At 36.0% G+C, this 20,874-nt stretch overlaps 1 protein-coding gene and 2 long non-coding RNA genes across 5 annotated transcripts in view; 1 reads left to right on the forward strand and 2 right to left on the reverse strand.

The window, feature by feature from the left end:
* The window catches only part of LOC147834503 (uncharacterized), a 755,156-nt gene that overhangs the window by 405,428 nt on the left and 328,854 nt on the right, over positions 1-20,874 (reverse strand). The gene's annotated exons all lie outside the window — the stretch shown is intronic.
* Positions 2,035-20,874, forward strand: part of ablim1b (actin binding LIM protein 1b) — a 174,229-nt gene continuing 155,389 nt past the window's right edge. For all 3 annotated transcript variants that reach the window (XM_087275026.1, XM_087275064.1, XM_087275067.1), the window contains exon 1: positions 2,035-2,209. In XM_087275026.1, coding sequence (XP_087131152.1) covers positions 2,197-2,209 — 13 coding nt within the window. In that variant the 5' untranslated portion in view covers positions 2,035-2,196. The remainder of the gene's footprint in view (positions 2,210-20,874) is intronic.
* LOC147841429 (uncharacterized) lies at positions 4,379-5,937 on the reverse strand. The gene is made up of 2 exons (XR_015504269.1): positions 5,888-5,937; positions 4,379-5,173 (listed from the first exon to the last, which is right to left on the reverse strand). It is a non-coding gene; the product is annotated as an uncharacterized LOC147841429 (long non-coding RNA).

A 20,874-nucleotide genomic window follows, 5' to 3' on the forward strand; every position in this document is an offset into this window, starting at 1 on the left:
AAAGAGGGTTACATTAAAATATATATTTATATAGATGAAAACCTTTAACTGTATTCAATTATTCATTAATGTACATATTTTAATACATTTTATTAGCCTATTCATTACAATATTTTGTGTTGTTTGTTTATTTTGAATGTAATTTCTCTATTAAATGAAATTATAAATAACTTGTTGACCTCTGGGTCCTCTGGTTTCCCCCACCAAAGTCCAAAGGCGTGCAATAGGTGAAAGGGTAAGCTAAATTGTCTGGTGTACAGTTGAAGTCAGAAGTATTAGCCCCCCTTTGATTTTTTTTTTTCTTTTAAATATTTTCCAAATGATGTTTAACAAAGCAAGGAAACAGTAATGTATTTCACAGTATGTCTGATAATATACATATACATATACATATATATATATATATATATATATATATATATATATATATATATATATATATATATATATATATATATATTTATATATATATATATATATATTTTTTTTTTTTTCTAGAGAAAGTCTTGTTTGTTTTATTTTGGCTAGAATAAAAACAGTTTTTTTTTTTTTAAAAAACGTTTTAAGGTCAAAATTATTAGCCCCTTTAAGCTATATATATTTTTTACAATAACTTGGCTAATTACTCTAACCTGCTGAGGTAACCTAATTAACCTAGTTAAGCCTTTAGTTGTTAATATAAGCTGTATAGAAGTATCTTGAAAAATATCTAATAAAATATAATTTACTTTCATCATGGCAAAGATAAAATCAATCAGTTATTAGAAATGAGTTATTATAACTATTTTGTTTAGAAATGTGTTGAAAAAAACCTTCTCTCCGTTAAACAGAAATTAGGGGAAAAAAATAAACAGAGGGCCTAATCATTCAGGGAGGCTAATAGTTCTGACTTAAACTATATGTGTGTGAATAAGTGTATGGGTGTTTCTCAGTAATGGGTTGCAGTTGGTAGGACATCCGCTGTGTAAAACATATGCTGGAATAGTTGCCGTTCATTTCGCTGTGACGACCCCCTGATTTATAAAGGGACTAAGCCGAAAAGAAAATAATTAAATGAATGTAAATAATATTTAATTAGAGTAAAATGATAACTATAATCATCAGATAATTGTATTCAAACTCATGCTTGTTTATTTTATAACGTTTGTTATAAAACGTTTGAAATGTTGAAATGTTTGCTTATTCAATTTTAACATTTATGTTGTATTTATTAAAATGGTTTGTTAGTAAACTTAAATTTTAAAAAGCTGGCTAGACTATTTTCATCTCAGAGAAAGCTCATTCTCCATTAATTAAATTTAATGTAGGCTAGGCTACTCCTTTTGAAAAAGGTTTTCGTATTTGACTCGCATCTAGAATAAAAACAACCAGACAATTTCATCAATAGTTTGTTTATAAAAACTAGCCAGTAGTAAACCAAATTTAATCAGACATATATTGAATTGCCACATGATGGCGATATTTACCCATTATTACTTAAGCTACAGTATGTAGGTCTACTTACAGCAGTTTAGGACATAGGATAATAATAATAAAAGTTGAATATATTTTTAAATACGCTCTCTTAGAAATTATTTAGCATCCTACAATTAAAGTGTGGTCTATATTATTATTATTTTTAATGCTATTATTAATAATGTTTTTAATTATTCATTTGTTAATCTTTCGTACATAAAACGCTCAATTTGTTGACTTTATCCAATATATTTTGTTATATAACATCGTTTTTGCACTGAGCAGATCACACTGACGTCGAAAATAACTTGTTTCTGAAAAGTAGCTAATATATATATATATATATATATATATATATATATATATATATATATATATATATATATAGCCTATATATATATAAACAACAAAATAGATCATAATCTGTAAGTCAGGAAAACAGTAGTTCTGTCTAACAGGAGGGGCTCGTCCAAATGCTTGAGCTGTAACTGTAGCCACATACCGTGCAGTGATCGGTCCGTCAAGCAGGACACGCCCATTGTGTGAGCCTCTGCTTCCCGTTATTCGGTCGCGCTTTGTAGTGAATGGTCGCTGATGCCGAGAGTCAGAGCACACAGAGTTGCGCACTCTCCGTTTATCTGAAAACACAGGGGATCTGGATTTTGGATTGAAAGTCACACTGCTGACCGTCATCATCATTATTAATTCTTCAGGGGAATCCGCAGCTTTTCATTCTGCATCATGTCAACAAGAGGTAACCAGATTTCAGCTAGTTTTAAAGTAACTAATTCGTAGTGACGATTGTTTTATTCATATGTACTCAGTGGTCTATTTGACACGTGTTTGCCTTTTTACTGTGGATTAAGTTATTTGTGTACCTAAGGGAGGACGAGAATGTGTCTCTACTCTACACCTGTCTTGACAGTTGTTTATGGATGCATTGACTATTAACCTGGCAGCAGACACAGGCAGTTGAAGAGTTCAGTCGCAAAAACTCTAAATGCCATCTGAAAATTTCCTCTAAAATTAACATTTTACTCAGACTCGTGTGTCCTGATTCATTAATTTACTTTTTTTTTTTTTTTTTTTTTTGGCAAAGTATGTATATGCATGGCCGGATTTTGGGGCCCTAAACAATTCTAGTTAGGGGGCCCAAAAGATCTAAAATGCACCTTTTGTACTTTAAATTATAATTATTATTATTATTTTGCTGTTTTTTTCTTATATCATTCGATCTCATTTTATCTCAATGCAAAATAATAATAACATGTAAAGCACCTTGTTAAACTTTTGATATGATTTGTTTTCTTCAGATGAATTCACAACTAACATACTAAATAAACTATTTCTTTTTTTAAAACTAAATCTTTACTGATTTGACGGTAACGCTTTCTTTTACAACCCGCAAAGTACCGCGTAAGTACAGTGAAATTACAGTGTACTTTTCTGTACGTACTGTGTAAGTATAATGAACGTATGTGTAGGTATGAGGGAACAAACCGTAATGCTTGGGTAAAAAGGGGGTAACAACCAGATGTTCATCACGAAAATGACCGCGTAAGTACAGTGAAATAACGGTGTACTTTTCTGTACCTATAGTGTAAGTATAAATAACGTTTACGTAAGTATAAGGGAACAAACTGTAATGCTCGGGTAATAAGGGGATAACAACCAGATATTTAGCATAAAAGGTACCGCGTAAGTACAGTGAAATAACGTTGTACTTTTCTTTAAATTGCAAAAGAACAAACCATAATGTTTGCGTAAAAGGGGAGTAACAATAAGATATCCATCACGCAAAGAAGTATATTAAGTTTACGATGTACATTTCTTCAAGTATTGTATACATATAAAGAATTATGCAAGGATGGTGACAACCTATTGCTATCTGCAAATGTACTGTATATGCACCTGCGTGAGTACATTAGTTCTCTTATTCAGTGCTTGGGTTTTATATGGGGTGTTAAATGAATAAAAGGTTTACAACCTGTGAAACTATGAACCCTTATTGTATACTGTATGTATTTTAAATCTGCAATTCAATATAAAATATATTTCCATACACTACTTACCTTATGTTTACTCGTCGATCTCACTAAAGCCATCAATGTCTCCATAACTCACTATCAACAAATAACTTTGCATGACATAGGCCTACCGTCAGGGTTCAATGTAGATTAAAACAGGCTCGCATCTTTACTGCTGTTGCACAGGGGGGCTAACTGTTGCATTTCAGTAAATGTATAGCTGATGCTTTATAGAAAAATCTAGTAATTTGGTCTTCAATCAATAAAAACTGCTGCTGTAGTTTACTCTGTTCTTAGTGTTCAAGTATACACTAGTATGTTAAAGTTCAGCTTCTTCCCTCTTTGTTCCCTGTAGTTAAAGGGTAAATACAGTATTTGTTCCCTTCTTGTTCCCTGTACTTACAGGGTAAATACCACATTTGAGGGTTGTAAATTAAAGTGAAGCTTTGTTCCTCTCTTGTTACCTCCTTGTTCCCTGTACTTACAGGGTAAATACCACATTTGAGGGTTGTAAATTAAAGTGAAGCTTTGTTCCTCTCTTGTTACCTCCTTGTTCCCTGTACTTACAGGGTAAATACCACATTTGAGGGTTGTAAATTAAAGTGAAGCTTTGTTCCTCTCTTGTTACCTCCTTGTTAACTGTACTTACAGGGTAAATACCACATTTGAGGGTTGTAAATTAAAGTGAAGCTTTGTTCCTCTCTTGTTACCTCCTTGTTACCTGTACTTACAGGGTAAATACCACATTTGAGGGTTGTAAATTAAAGTGAAGCTTTGTTCCTCTCTTGTTACCTGTAGTTAAAGGGTAAATACAACATTTGTTCCCCCCTTGTTCCCTTTAGTTTACAATGTAAAATCTTGAAGGCAGTGAAATAAATATACAAACACACAATACATTTCTTCTTTACTTTGTAACCTTTATTTTAATAAATAAGCATTTTAAAAGACTTCATATTAATCAAACATTGTCTTGTCTATCATTGCCTATACTCATTCATTTTCTCTTTGGCTTTGTTAATCTGGGGTCGCCACAGTGGAATAAACCACCATCTTATCCAGCATATGTTTTACGCAGTGGATGCCCTTCCAGCTGCAACCCATCTCTGGGAAACATCCATACACACTCACTCACACGCATTCACTACGGACAATTTAGTCTACCCAATTCACCTGTACCGCATGTCTTTGGACTGTGAGGGAAACCGGAGCACCCGGAGGAAACCCACGCGAACGCAGGGAGAACTCCATGCAGAAACCTTCTTGATGTGAGGAAACAGCACGACCTACTGTGCCACCGTGTTCCCACCCAGCTGCAACCCATCACTGGGAAACATCCATACATACTCATTCACACACATACACTACGGACAATTTTACCTTACCCAATGTCACCACATATTTTTGGACTTGTGGGAGCACCCGGAGGAAACCCACGCTAACATGGGGAGAACATGCAAACTCCACACAGAAATGCCAACTGACCCAGCCTAGGCTCGAACCAGCGACCTTCTTGCTGTGAGGCGATTGTGCTACCCACTGCGCCTGCCTATACTCAAACAGCAAAATAACACATTATTTCCTTCCCCCTTTTTTTCTGGCATCTCTTGCTTGGCTTCCTCTTCTGCTCTTCTCAGCTTCCACTGAGGACTCTGATGGTGAGTGGCTGATGAAATCCCATGGGTCTTGCTGCTCTGCATTTATATAAAATATATGAACAGACAGAAAGGCTTTTAGTAAGCTGTAGACATGTTTATTTTCCTGTTTAATGTGTGTGTAGTGGTTGTCCAACAATTTCACACACTAAACATTTACAGATACCATACAGACACTATACATTACTATCAAACAAAAGTACTATCATCAGATCATATGGGAGATTGTGATCATTTATAGTGATAATAATTAAAGCGCAGAGGGGAAAAGGCTTAAATAGTAGGCTACTGTGCTAAAGTCCTAGGTAAACGTTACTAGTAATTAGGTGGGGGGGGGGGGGGGGGGGGGGGGCTGGGGCTATTGATATATCAAACTGGTATGCTACAGAAAATATCAATGAACATTTCCAAACATTAATTTGTCATTAACTTTGCTGTAATTAACGTATAAAGGGAGAAAATCGTCTGCACAGTCAGTATGACAACAGCCACAGAGATCTGACCTGCTCATCATCCAGTCTTTCTGGAATGACATGAAGAAACTAAATCCATAGGAACTTTGGCAACATTTCTAAGATGTGCAAAGTAAACGACAGTAAACATTGGTAAATATTCGCTGCTGGCCGTTTAGATTCGGCCATGAACTAACGTTAATGTTACGCTAAAACAAATGAAACAAAATAAATATAATCTGGTTAATGCACAATTTCTAATCGTAACAATAGCCTTATTTACTGACAAGGATTTACTCACATGTGTTACATGGTGACAAGACGGAGCAATTCCAAACGTCCCAAAAGTCTGAGCAAAACCTCGTGGCGCGCTGCTGCAGTTTGATTCGGATCTTTAGAGGCTTTTTGATTCACAACTCGTTTGAATCAACGAATCAGTAGGCGCGTACCTGAAGTGATACAATATCGCGAGATGGATTCAAATGCACACGGAGCTGTCTGTTGTTCTCGCGATGTTTTGATGTCACACTGATCGGTTTGTTGAAGACGAATCGATTCAACTCTCCGTCCTCCATTCCCAGAATTTCCTGTTCACGGCAGTACAAGGACGGCAGCGCGAGGTAAATAAAACAAGTATTTTTATGACGTTATGTACATAGAAGTGTTTGTTTAGGTTTTTGTTTATATCTGATGTTTGTACCTATTTTTAACAATTACACCCTTTTCACAACACTGTTATGACGCGTTTAACGATCATCAGGATCTAAAATCCTTGAGTTTTTTATATGATTTTTTTTATAAAATAACATTTATTTGTATCTACGTATGCATTATATAATATGATTACATGTGCGAGGTGTTTCAAACAGTGTCTATGGTCATGAGTAAATTAGAAGTTATTCTCTCTTCTTGCTGGCGTTATCAGTTTCACACTATATTTTTATTTTTCTAATTGTCGAGACAACACCATCGTAAAGTTTTCATTTTATTTGAGCAAAGAAGATTGTAAAAAAAATGTGTTGTACTTTCCCATTCACTGTGCTGAAATGTAAAAAGGGTCCATAACAGTGCATCAACCATATTATGTTATCTTTCACTTTATTTAGGACTAATGATGGGTTAAGACATGTACTTTAATCAAAAACTAACCTTAGGGGTAGTTAACCCAAACGTTACATTTACTTACCATTTAATGAGTGACACAGAATTTAAATATGTACACTGAACTGCAAATAATCTTTACTTCAAAGTCTATACTGCCTGCACATATACTTAAGCCTTTTCCCCTCTGCGCTTTAATTATTATCACTATAAATGATCACAATCTCCCATATGATCTGATGATAGTACTTTTGTTTGATAGTAATGTATAGTGTCTGTATGGTATCTGTAAATGTTTAGTGTGTGAAATTGTTGGACAACCACTACACACACATTAAACAGGAAAATAAACATGTCTATAGCTTACTAAAAGCCTTTCTGTCTGTTTATATATTTTATATAAATGCAGAGCAGCAAGACCCATGGGATTTCATCAGCCACTCACCATCAGAGTCCTCAGTGGAAGCTGAGAAGAGCAGAAGAGGAAGCCAAGCAAGAGATGCCAGAAAAAAAGGGGGAAGGAAATAATGTGTTATTTTGCTGTTTGAGTATAGGCAGGCGCAGTGGGTAGCACAATCGCCTCACAGCAAGAAGGTCGCTGGTTCGAGCCTCGGCTGGGTCAGTTGGCATTTTTGTGTGGAGTTTGCATGTTCTCCCCATGTTAGCTTGGGTTTCCTCCGGGTGCTCCCACAAGTCCAAAAATATGTGGTGACATTGGGTAAGGTAAAATTGTCCGTAGTGTATGTGTGTGAATGAGTATGTATGGATGTTTCCCAGTGATGGGTTGCAGCTGGGTGGCAACACGGTGGCACAGTAGGTAGTGCTGTTTCCTCACATCAAGAAGGTTTCTGCATGGAGTTCTCCCTGCGTTCGCGTGGGTTTCCTCCGGGTGCTCCGGTTTCCCTCACAGTCCAAAGACATGCGGTACAGGTGAATTGGGTAGACTAAATTGTCCGTAGTGAATGCGTGTGAGTGAGTGTGTATGGATGTTTCCCAGAGATGGGTTGCAGCTGGAAGGGCATCCACTGCGTAAAACATATGCTGGATAAGATGGTGGTTTATTCCACTGTGGCGACCCCAGATTAACAAAGCCAAAGAGAAAATTAATGAGTATAGGCAATGATAGACAAGACAATGTTTGATTAATATGAAGTCTTTTAAAATGCTTATATATTAAAATAAAGGTTACAAAGTAAAGAAGAAATATATTGTGTGTTTGTATATTTATTTCACTGCCTTCAAGATTTTACATTGTAAACTAAAGGGAACAAGGGGGGAACAAATGTTGTATTTACCCTTTAACTACAGGTAACAAGAGAGGAACAAAGCTTCACTTTAATTTACAACCCTCAAATGTGGTATTTACCCTGTAAGTACAGGTAACAAGGAGGTAACAAGAGAGGAACAAAGCTTCACTTTAATTTACAACCCTCAAATGTGGTATTTACCCTGTAAGTACAGGGAACAAGGAGGTAACAAGAGAGGAACAAAGCTTCACTTTAATTTACAACCCTCAAATGTGGTATTTACCCTGTAAGTACAGGGAACAAGGAGGTAACAAGAGAGGAACAAAGCTTCACTTTAATTTACAACCCTCAAATGTGGTATTTACCCTGTAAGTACAGGGAACAAGGAGGTAACAAGAGAGGAACAAAGCTTCACTTTAATTTACAACCCTCAAATGTGGTATTTACCCTGTAAGTACAGGGAACAAGGAGGGAACAAATACTGTATTTACCCTTTAACTACAGGGAACAAAGAGGGAAGAAGCTGAACTTTAACATACTAGTGTATACTTGAACACTAAGAACAGAGTAAACTACAGCAGCAGTTTTTATTGATTGAAGACCAAATTACTAGATTTTTCTATAAAGCATCAGCTATACATTTACTGAAATGCAACAGTTAGCCCCCCTGTGCAACAGCAGTAAAGATGCGAGCCTGTTTTAATCTGCATTGAACCCTGACGGTAGGCCTATGTCATGCAAAGTTATTTGTTGATAGTGAGTTATGGAGACATTGATGGCTTTGGTGAGATCGACGAGTAAACATAAGGTAAGTAGTGTATGGAAATATATTTTATATTGAATTGCAGATTTAAAATACATACAGTATACAATAAGGGTTCATAATTTCACAGGTTGTAAACCTTTTATTCATTTAACACCCCATATAAAACCCAAGCACTGAATAAGAGAACTAATGTACTCACGCAGGTGCATATACAGTACATTTGCAGATAGCAATAGGTTGTCACCATCCTTGCATAATTCTTTATATGTATACAATACTTGAAGAAATGTACATCGTAAACTTAATATACTTCTTTGCGTGATGGATATCTTATTGTTACTCCCCTTTTACGCAAACATTATGGTTTGTTCTTTTGCAATTTAAAGAAAAGTACAACGTTATTTCACTGTACTTACGCGGTACCTTTTATGCTAAATATCTGGTTGTTATCCCCTTATTACCCGAGCATTACAGTTTGTTCCCTTATACTTACGTAAACGTTATTTATACTTACACTATAGGTACAGAAAAGTACACCGTTATTTCACTGTACTTACGCGGTCATTTTCGTGATGAACATCTGGTTGTTACCCCCTTTTTACCCAAGCATTACGGTTTGTTCCCTCATACCTACACATACGTTCATTATACTTACACAGTACGTACAGAAAAGTACACTGTAATTTCACTGTACTTACGCGGTACTTTGCGGGTTGTAAAAGAAAGCGTTACCGATTTGACTGCTGGACTAGTCCATGAAGGTAGAGGACAAATTTGCCCAGATGTAATAATCACATTTAAATCAACATTTTTTGACCCTTACTGTACAAAACATGATTGAAAACAATGTTATATATATATATATATATATATATATATATATATATATATATATATATATATATATATATATATATATATATATATATATATATATATATATAATTCATAGTATCATTTATATCAAAATTCTAGATAGCACTTAGAGATTTTAGCATCTGAACTCTTCAGTTGTTGTTGGTTATTTAAAATATGAATAAAAGCATTTTAAAAAACTGTGTAAAGATAATGATTTGTTGCATTTGTCTCCAAACTTAATTTTTTACAGTATTTTTAGTTTTACAGTTGTACAGACATGTACTTATTTAAATATATAAAATAAATAATGATGATACTACACTTTATTACAAATTAAAGGATTGTAAAGTTCTTGCTGACAAAGATAGTGGCAAAGATTGGTAGATATTTGAAATGGCAATTAGCTGCTGTATTATTTGAACTCAAACTGCTGTAATCCTATATCATCTTTTAATATGTCATCAAATGGTTGTTGCCAATATTATTATTATTGTTGTATAAACTATTGTTACACTGAATGTAATGCTAATGTTTTACTTCTATGAATGATGGTAAAAATGTGTGATTTTTTATTACTTAGAAAAAAAAATTGGCATCTTTTAGTGTACAAAAAAATAAATAAAAGCTGTATTACATTTACATTACATTTAATTCTTTCCATGCTTTAAAACCCATTTCATTTTTGATCCATGTTAATCATTTAACAATCTGTTCATATTTCTGTTGATAATGTTAGGTACATATTTTTCCTGGTTTTATGGTGTTTTATTTAGTTGCGTAGCTTCAAATCTTCAATTAAATCTGTGCGGAAATGCTTTTCACACCCCTTTTCGGGTTCATTACCTTTTTGTCATTTCATAATGCCTCACATAATTTGTTTATGTACACTATCGGTCAAAAGTTTGGATTCAGTTTTTAATGTATTTTTTAATGATTATTTTGTTAATATTCATCAAGGCAGCATTTATTAAATGTAAAAAATGTAAAATTATTAAATATTTAAAAAAATTAAATAACTTTTAATATTAAATTAATATTTTTTTCTTATTGTATGTAGTTTCAATTTAAATGACATTACCATTTTATAATTACCATTAATAATAATAAATTAATAATAAAAATAATAATAATTATTATTATTAATATTAGAGTGATTTCTGAAGGATCATGTGACTCTGAAGACTGGAGTAATAAGGCTAAAAATTCGTTTTTAAAATCACTTAAATAAATTATTAAATTAAATTATTAACATACAGTTATTTTAAAGCGCAATAACATTTCACAATTTCTCAATTTGTATCGTATTTTTGATTAAATAAATTCAGCTTTGGTGAGCAGGATAAGCTTATTTTAAAACATTTAAAACTCCTACTGACCCCAAACTAATGACAAAGTCTGGTTCCACTATCTAAAAATTATACAATTGTTTTTTTTTATTGCATATTTCTTACAGACTTAAAAAAAAAAGACCTGAAGCCAACAGAACGGTTAAAGAAAACATTCTTTTCTGAGTTCATGAGAGGACACAGAGGAGAAACAAAGCAAGAATCCTGTTAGACTAGTGAATTATCTGCATTTTGTCCTCTCACTGTTGGATACTCTTCCTCTCATATTAGCGTCACACGAGATGTTGACGCCCACTGAATGTTTCATCTTATTATTCTTGCTCTGACAGTTCAAATGGTTTCTGGACTTCAGTTACAGACTCACCGCAACCGCTGCAGATGATTTGGAGCTGAGACTATTTAAAGAATCGGCTACTCTGCTAGCATGAGCCACAGTCATAAGCCTCTAGCATCCTATAATTACAGTGTGTGCTTAAAAACTCGCATGTCCAGGAAATTGTTCTTAAAAAGCATTGCAGAATTATTTATTTAGCTTGTGTAACTTCATTTTGAAATCAATTTGCTTTTCAATCTGTGTTTGAAAGTGGATTAAAGCCTTTCTAGTTTTTTCAAGAGTAGTGCTTTTTCTTCAGATACTAATAGATAATCCTCTTTGTGAATTAAATCTAAATGACAAAGATGGCTGCTTTATAAAGAGGATGCAGAAGGTCTTTTGTGTGTTTGGTTTGTGGTATTATAAAATTCCTGCTACGGACTTCTTGGCTGGAGGTTGTGTTTAACTTTGGTCTTGGCTTTGCTTTTTGAATGTTACAAATTGGTAAATCTGTATTCTTAATGCTTTTAAAGTGCTATAGTCCTTGTTTTTCTTACCGTATCCCCATGAACCCTAGTAGCCTAGTAGGTGTCCAGTCTTTTTAGGTCACTCGAGTGCATTTATGGTACCAGATCAGGTCTGTAAAACTGTAAAACTATGGATGTAGTCTGTAAAATTATGGATGTAGTTTGACAATGGCATCAATAACAGGGAATCTGGGACTAGTCGTCTTGCCAAAAAGAGTTTGAGCATATGAAAGCTTTTGTGTTATACTAATTAGTATGTCAATTTGGCTGTTGCGTTTAGTTGTTTCTAAATTAAGCTGGAAATCCTTAATATATTCCAGTTTCTGTTGTTAACTGTAAAATATACAAAAGGTTAATGTATGTTACATGATCTAAAATATACAGTGGTGAATAAAGTACACAAATCAGGTTAACATAAAAAAATACTCCAATAGAAGTATAAAGTCCTACTTTTCAATATTACTTGAGTCAAAATACAAAAGTACTTGATTTTTTTAACTTGCTTAAAAAATCTTTATTTACTTACTTAACTTACTTACAGTGAATCATTTACTGGTGACTCACTCTCAACAAATCATTTAAATCAGTGAATAGTTTACTGGAGACTCAAGCTACGTCATAAGTGGCACACTATACACTATGCACTTATGCACTGTGATAATGCACTTACACACTCAATAGTTTAGTACACAGTATGTATGTACTTCATCCCAAGTGGACCACTAACTTTTTTTTTTTTTTTTTTTTTTGACTAAGCGAAGCTTCCATGATGACGTTTCACGGTTGCCAAAGTAGCAAAATAAATAACCAAACAACCAAATAATACCTGCCATGAGTATATAATCTTTCTCGTAGGAAAATTTTGCTTTCACTATCCAAAATAGTTATCCAACATCAGTGCCCAAAAACTCCGACTCTTCCACTACGTGAGCAAAGCAGCGGTCGTTGAGTGTGTAAAGTGTCCAAGATAACACTTCTTTTTAACGGTTAAATAAGTGCATTATCTGGGTATCTAAAGTGCACTTATTATTGTTAGAGTTTTCAGTGTAAATGCACTAACATTATTTATAATACAAAATGGTGTATAATAGTGCAGAAGTATACGATTTGGGATGTACCTTCACTCTGAATGGATCTTTCGAGGAAGTCAATCATTTACTGGAGACTCACTGTGAATGGATCATTTGAATCAGTGAATTGTTTACTGGAGACTCACTCTGAACAGATCACAAATCAGTGAATTGTTAAATCATGAAACTGATAAAATGCACAAATAAATCATAAGATCTTGTCTCTGAGCAGGTGACAATTTCTACACTTCAGAATAACTTCTGCTGCATTTAGGAAACGTAATGGAGTTAAAAGTACAGTATTTGGTTTGGAATGTAGTGAAGTAAAAGTTAAGGATTCCTAAGATTAAAATACTCTAATAAAGTACAGATACATAAAATATGTACTAATGCACAGTAGTGAAGTAAAAAACACATTCCTCTCAACCACTAACACTGCATGTTTTGGATTTGGTCTCCTTTGTTTTTTACACCTATTACAGGGCTTTTAGCATACTATATATTATGGAACTTAGCGATTCCGGATGCAGCCAAAGTCTTTCAGTCTCTGCTAATGAGCTGATGATCTGAATTAGGAGTGGAAAATGTGTCGAGCTGGCGGTCTTCCAGGAACATGGTTGAGAAACACGGAAATATATTGCTGGCCGCTAGCTCTCTGCAACTCTCACATGGTCGCCCACTGAAGCTGAAGGGCTGTGGCCAGTCAGTACATGAATAGGAGAACACATGGGAAAGCTAGGTTGCAGCTGGAAATGGTGTTAGTGAGACCAGCAGGGGGTACTCAACCTGTGCTCTGTGTATATTGACGGAGACTCTATACTGCTCAGTGAGCGTCGTCGGATCAGTGATGGTTAAAAATCCCAGGATGTCCTTCGAAAAAGAGAAGGGGTTTAATCCCCGACATTCTGGCCAAATTTGCCCACTGGCCTCTGTCCATACTGGCCTCCTAACCATCCACATAAACTGTCTTCATCACTCTCCTCTACACCAATCAGCTGTGTGTGGTGTGCGATCTGGCGCAATAAGGCTGCCATCGCGTTATCCCGGTGAATGCTGCACACTGGTGGCTTTGAGTGTCCAGAAAATTGCTATATAAATGTAAGGAGTTATTATTAATATATTAACTATATTTAATTTATTTTAAATATTCATGTTCTTCAAGAATAAATCAGTTTTGGCAAGTATACACAACAGATTTACTTCTCAGTAGGCTAGTATAAATGCCCGACATAACAATTGCATTGTCCTATTATTAACAAATTGCAAACACTGTTGCAGTGATCATAAAACATGAAGAAATATGTAATCTAATGCACAGCGCTTTGTCTATTTGCACATGTACAGCTCATGATGTCATTATTTATACATGCAAATGCTGTAAAAACATCACTTATGTCTCACAATATGGATATTATTCTCAACCTCCTCTCCCTTGCTCACTCATATATCCACAGTAAATTGCCTTTTTCTCTCTATCTCCATTTCTTGGACCCAAGATCAGTGACGGCCCCTAGGGAAGCCCAGTTAAAACTGTCAGCTGAAATCAGTGTGAGAATCTGAAAAGTAAACCGTCTCTAACAACATCCAGCGAGCAGGAACTTCTCAAGACTTGCTTTTCTTTTGGGCTTTAATCAGAGCAGTGATACCTCTGTTTTCTTTCCCAACAGCTCATATAAATTCCCCAGGAAAGATGACAGCTCTATCGCTTTCACCTTCAGAAACTGGCAGCTTTTGGGAAGGAAAAACAACCAGATGATGATTTTCAGGGTGTTTCTTAAAGGGATACCCTCTTTAAAATAAAGGTGATAGTAATTGGCTTTTCGCAGTTATGCCATTGGAGAACATTTTTTCATTCTTTAAAGAAACTTTTAATGAGTAAATATATATAAAAAATAAATTATGTTGCATATGTGAAGGAAATTTTAATAATCTAAAGCACTTTTGCTATTATAAATAATCCTAATAAATATTCTGTGGAATTAAAATGCTCGATTGATGTTAATGGAACCATCAATGTCAATAAAGAACCTTTATTTTTAAGAGTGTCCATATTAAGGGTGATAAGAGTGCACATCACCCCAACATGCAAGTTATTTCATCATTGACTCACCCTCATTATCCATAAAACATAATAAAAAACACACAAAAAAAGCAATATTATGATATTAAACTAAGACATATAAATAATTTCAAGACTAAGGATAGTAAACAAGTCCAAATTCAGGTCATCCAAGCCCCTGTAAGTTATGTCTCTTATCATTGTTTTAAGTGGCTGTCAAACTCTGACACTTGTCTCTTGATGGGGTGAGCAGGATGGAGGCCAGACCACTTGGAGTTTTGCTGAAATAGAATCTACTCTGTTTGACACGGCTTTGCCTCTGAGACACGGAAACACAATAACTTAACTTCAGCAGAATGACACATCATAATTCCTGCTGTACAGCTCACTGCTATGCTTTTTTTTTCTGTCCGGCTTGGTCAGTCTGGTTTAGTCAGAGTTGCATTTGCTGGATAAATAGTATGAATCATTCAACCCAGGCTCATTCTGATTACGCACACCTATGTACATTTCTGGAGAGAGCAAAATACATCATAGGAGGTACTTTTTTTGCTGTTTTTGTTTTGCGAATCTGCCAAAGGCTGCTGTGTACGCTTTTTCAGATCTCAAATGTGTTTTGTGGTGACCATTAAACATTTATTCAGGGGATGACAAGCTGACAAAACATTGCTGTAACTCTGGGTATTCTGTGTCTGTCTGAGATAATTAGTCTTACCGAAATTGGTGTATACCATACAAGCTAAAGAGAGTTGGTAAATTTGAGAGTTGGTCACGAGAACTCGCAGTGCGCTCCCGGGATTCATTCAACTGTGTGCGTCTGGAAGGAGTAAGCACGTTTGAAACCTCTATTAGAAAAAATGACCTATTGCGAAGTCTAGAAAAGACGCTATATGCGAACGGCCCCTAAAAGGCCGCCGTCATTTGCGATCTCCAGCGGTTGATCTTCTTGCACAGCAATGCCGGATTCCCCTGATTTGTTGACAAATGGGTTGCAGATCCATTCCTTGGCAGTTCGTGTGTCCTTCACTGGCCCTTTTTCCCTTAGCAAAGAAGCTTTCCAAAGACATCTGTTTCTTACTCATTTTGCTGCTTTTGGGTTAAATTTGGGCGCTCAAGAGACCGAAATGTAACCAAGAGAATATGGTCATTTTTTCAAAATAAAAGATCCTTCAGACAGATAATAAATAAAATGCAAATAATTAATGTTTTCTTGTGCGTCTACGACCCGGTGGTTGAGGACCACTGATTTCAGAGAAATAAACATCCTAGGACATACTGTGTTTGAGATATAAGGCAATCACAATCTCCTGTATTAGGGTATTAACATCCATTCAAATGCACCTTTTGTGACCATTGGGGCTTGGATTTTGTCAAAACTTTACTCTCTTATTTTATATTATGCTTTACATCACTTATTTTTTGGCAGTTCAGTTGATTGATCGAATCCATATTACACAATTTGAATCATACCCAGTTTTAGTGCACATTCTTACAACACATTCCACAAATATGTTGTGTTTGGTCAGTATGTGGAGAGTAGCTTCTTATTTAAAAGCAATCTGTTTGAATGGGTTTTCAATGACCTCTGGAAATGGTCCAAAGTGGACAAGTTGAAAACATTTTACACCATGTTAACACCTTTAAAAAATCACTTATATATTGTCCACTTGTAATCAGATTGACAAGCACACATCATTGTACCAGGGATTACCAAAGCCATTGAGTACTGCTGTTTGTTTTTGCTCTGCCAATGAACAGTTGAAAAGAGTCCAAACTAAATAAATCAGTATTTAGAAGCTAAACACTTTTGTGTGTGAGTAATCTCAACTCGAGTGAGTACTCAAATGAGATAGAGGACTGTTGCAGTTAGATTCATAAACCACCCCATTAAAGCAACATCTTAAATCAGTTCTTAGACACAAGAACATTGTTTAAAGTAAATATTGTGGCAGCTTGTATCACTGTGATTTACAGAAACAGTGTTGTGCTGTTATGTGAATTTAGCTACAAAGCCAGGGTTGTATGAATAAATAAATGGCTTATGTGAATCATTCAATAGCTCATTCACTACTCATTTAGGCTCTGTTCCATTTTAAAGGTCTCATGCCTATCTACTAATGCCCAGAATTTAATCCACAGAGAGATTTGTAGGGTGTAGTAGGTGAACAAAACCAAAAACACACAGTCCATCAGAGTTTTGATCTAACTTTGATAAAAACTCACCTTCCTGTAGCATTCCACCTACATTCCTTTGGCTTATTCCCTGCTTTATCATAGGTCCACACATTGTAATGAACGGCCAATTACTATTGCATATGTTTTACACAGTGCATGCCCTTACTGCCACAACACAACACTAAAAAGCACAATCATTTGAGTTTATCCAGTTCACCTACTGTAAATAGCATGTCTTGGACTTTGGGAAACCAGAGCACCCGTAGGAAACCCATGCAGACAGGGGAAGAACTTGCAAACTCCACACAGAATGACCTCCTGGTCCAACCGGGACTCAAATCAGTGACCTTCTTGCTGTGAGGCAACCATGCTAACCACTGAGCCACTGTGACATCATTCTAGCTTTCTAGTAACCTTAATCAGTTTGTTTAGGCTGTAATGTATTGTACCTAAGAGTCTAAGTAAGTCAACAAAATTGAGATTGACTTATTGATATTTAATGATTTTAGGTTGAAAAAAGTGACCAAAATTTAGTGAAGTTTTTAAACTAAGTTCGAGAGGAGCACGTGATATAATTGACTGCAGCTGGCTGCCTATCTACACTCATTAGTTAGCCAATCAGATCTATCCTAACGTACTATAAATAGCCTAGCTAGATATTACTCCCTTATCTTCGTTTTCCGAAGAAACCCCCCATCCACCCCCTTTCTCCTCCTTTCCTCCTTTAAAAAAAAAAAGGGGGCTCTCGAGAAGCACCTGATCTCGTACTCCCCTCACATGCTCTATAGACCTGGTGGGAGCCCTGGGCTCAACTATCCGAGCTCAGGGTTCTCTCCCGGGACAGCATGCCAAACCTGCTAACAGTTGTTAAGCAATATCTAAGTGTGAACTCTTGAATTGTCTGATAGATGTCAAAGTGGTAACGTTCACACAATGTCAAGGTATGACATGATTAGACGTTGATATTTGGTTGGATGTCGAACATTGATGTCATTGATGTTTGGTTTTGACGTCAACCCGATTTTCATTTCCAAACGAAATCCAACGTCCCCACAAAGTTAGGTTACAATGTCAATATGACACCATGTTGATCTACTGTGCCTGCAGGGAAGGTTTAGGGTGCCATTTGTGTTTGTCTTTCAAAGACTCATTTTATTCAGGACACTTGTCACCACCTATTAGTAAAACGAAGCAACACAGAAAGAGTCTAAAGAGACAGGATGTGCAAAAACAGATATAATGTAGTAGTCTTAAAATCTAGTTATCAAAGAAGTTAGTCAGTTTTAGTCTTTGAACTGTGCAAGACGTTGACCTTTAGCTGTCTGGTCTGCTTCTTGTGTGGATTGGGTGGTGCTTTGCTACAGTTAGGATGACCAGGGGAAGTGGAGCATGCTTGCTGATTGCTGGGGTTTCAGCCTCATGAAAGCCACAGGGCTTTGGTTGTTGTTCCAGGCTTAATTAAGCTTGATCCCACCAGGAAGCTGCCCCTCTCCCTCTCTGTGTTTCCAATCTGCCCTTAGCCGGCCAAGCCTGGACCAACTACATTCCTATAACTAGGATGTCACCTCTCTTTGGATGAGCTGGTCAAGTGGAGAGGGGGAAGGGGTGATGGTGGACCCAGTGGCAGGACTTGAACTTGCAGTCTTGGGTTATTTCACCATCTCAAACTCTTTGAACCCATGTATGACTCATATTTGGCACTGTACTTATTTCAATGTCCAACATTTTACTTGGTGAGGTGCATATTGTTCAGAGGTTTCATGGAGATCCTGTATGAAATCACATCAGTGGATCACTGACCCTGAAACAATGGCAGGAGCTGGACAGGAGCCAGGAATGAGCGCTAGGAACATTTCCATGTGTTCTGTTTAGTGGGTTTTGTTTTAGAGATGTACTACACCACCCTGTTTTTCTGAGATAACCTCAGTTTGAGTTAGTCAAGGGTTCATTTAGCAGTGGAGACAGACATTTTAATGCACTCCATCTTAAACACCAGCAATTTTATGAATAACTCTCTGCGGACAGAAATTGAACTTTTGATAGACACTGAAGAGGTCAGACAGGGTAACTGTTGCATATTCCTCATTCCTTTTTATTTTGTTTTTAAAAAGGCTGCCCATTTGTCTGTCTGCCTATCTAGATATCTGTTATAGTTAGTGCATCCAACCAAATGTCTTAAAAACGAGTTTAATGGCAAAATCTAATACAGGGTATTGTGCACAACAAGCCTGATTTTACAATGATCACCTTGTTTTTACGTAAGTTACTCTAAAACAACACGAAAAATTATATAAACAACAGACAAATACATATTGTAAAGCCTTATGAGTCGTATTTAAATAAAAGAGTAAATCCAGCTAAATTACTGTTTTATATGTGAACTATAAAGTGTAAAACTCTCTTTAAACATTGTGATGATTGACACCATGCACAGAACAAGCCATAAGATCTTCTGTATATTGTTTTAGCTATTTTTAAAAAAAAATGTTGTTTTACATTGTGTTTTGTTATTGTTTGAAAGGCGGCTTCGTAGAGGGTAGACTTGAAGTGTCAACATGTTCTCTTATTATAAATCTTTACATTCAGTAGTTAACATTTGAAGTGGATACATCAAAATTTGGATACATCAAAACTTTTCTGGACAATGTTGTTGTTTAATAGTTTTAAGAAAAATTGGATATTTGTTGATATTTTATAATCTATTTACTCTCTCTCTCTCTCTCTCTCTGTGCGCATGCGCTGGTTGAGTGGACTGAGTGTGTGGGCGAGAGCGTGTGGCTGCCGTATGAGGTACGAGTGGTCTATACTTCTCTATCTTTACCTGCTGCTTTCCTTTTTTTTGTTAGCGTTAATTATAGTTTGTTTTGTTTCTTTACATTGTTAGTAAGTATTATTTTATGTTTTTGGATTAGAGAAGTGAGTGTTGGTTTGAGCCGGGGAGTCCCTGCTCTCACCTGTTGAGAGTATGGCTGCCCCAGGTAGTGGAAGTTTTAATGAGTTGACAAGACGTCACGGAGTGAAAATAGACTCAACTGCTAGTATTGAAGAATGTGGTTTAGCAGTGGGGGAAGAAGTCGGGCATGATAATATTTTATCAGCTTCCCGAATGAATGGCGCTGTTGTTGTTTTTGTGAAAACTGTTGATCTAGCTAATTTGTTAGTTCAAAATGGAATAGTGATTAACGGTATTTTTACACCGGTGCTTCCTTTGTCTACACCCTCAAAAAAAGTAACGTTGTCGAATGTGCCACCTTTTATCCCTAACGAAGTGTTGACAAACTTACTTAAGCGTTATGGGAAAATAGTTTCACCTATTAAAATGATCCCGATCGGAACTAAATCGCCGCTCCTAAAACACGTTGTGTCGTTTAGACGGTACGTGTACATGGTTTTGCAAGAACATCTTGATGAACTTGACTTGTCCCTAAATTTCCGACATGAGGACTTTAATTATGTTATTTTCGCCACAACAAATAACGTTAAGTGTTTTAACTGTGGCGGTTACGGACATTTAATTCGCGGATGTCCCAATAAGGTGGACAATAAATCAAATGAGGCAACTTTACCGGTTGCGACTGATGAGAGTGACGCGCGTCAGGAAAATCAGATCGCTGCGGCGCAGGTTGTAGAAGAGGAAGCACCTGGACCAAGCTCAGGTCAGACAGCTGCTGTTTTGACTGAGCCTGGGAATATTGAAGAAGGGGAATCAGTGGACAGAGCACCGCAGTCAAGTGAGCCGCCACATAAGAACAACCGGTCAAGCTAGCCACCTCCAGTATTTTAATGCACTTCTGTTTGAGGAATTACGGTACAGAAGCTAGAGCAG

This window comes from Danio rerio, chromosome 12 (genome assembly GCF_052040795.2).
Source record: "Danio rerio strain M-AB ecotype USA chromosome 12, GRCz13ab, whole genome shotgun sequence".
Taxonomy (NCBI): Eukaryota; Metazoa; Chordata; class Actinopteri; order Cypriniformes; family Danionidae; genus Danio; species Danio rerio.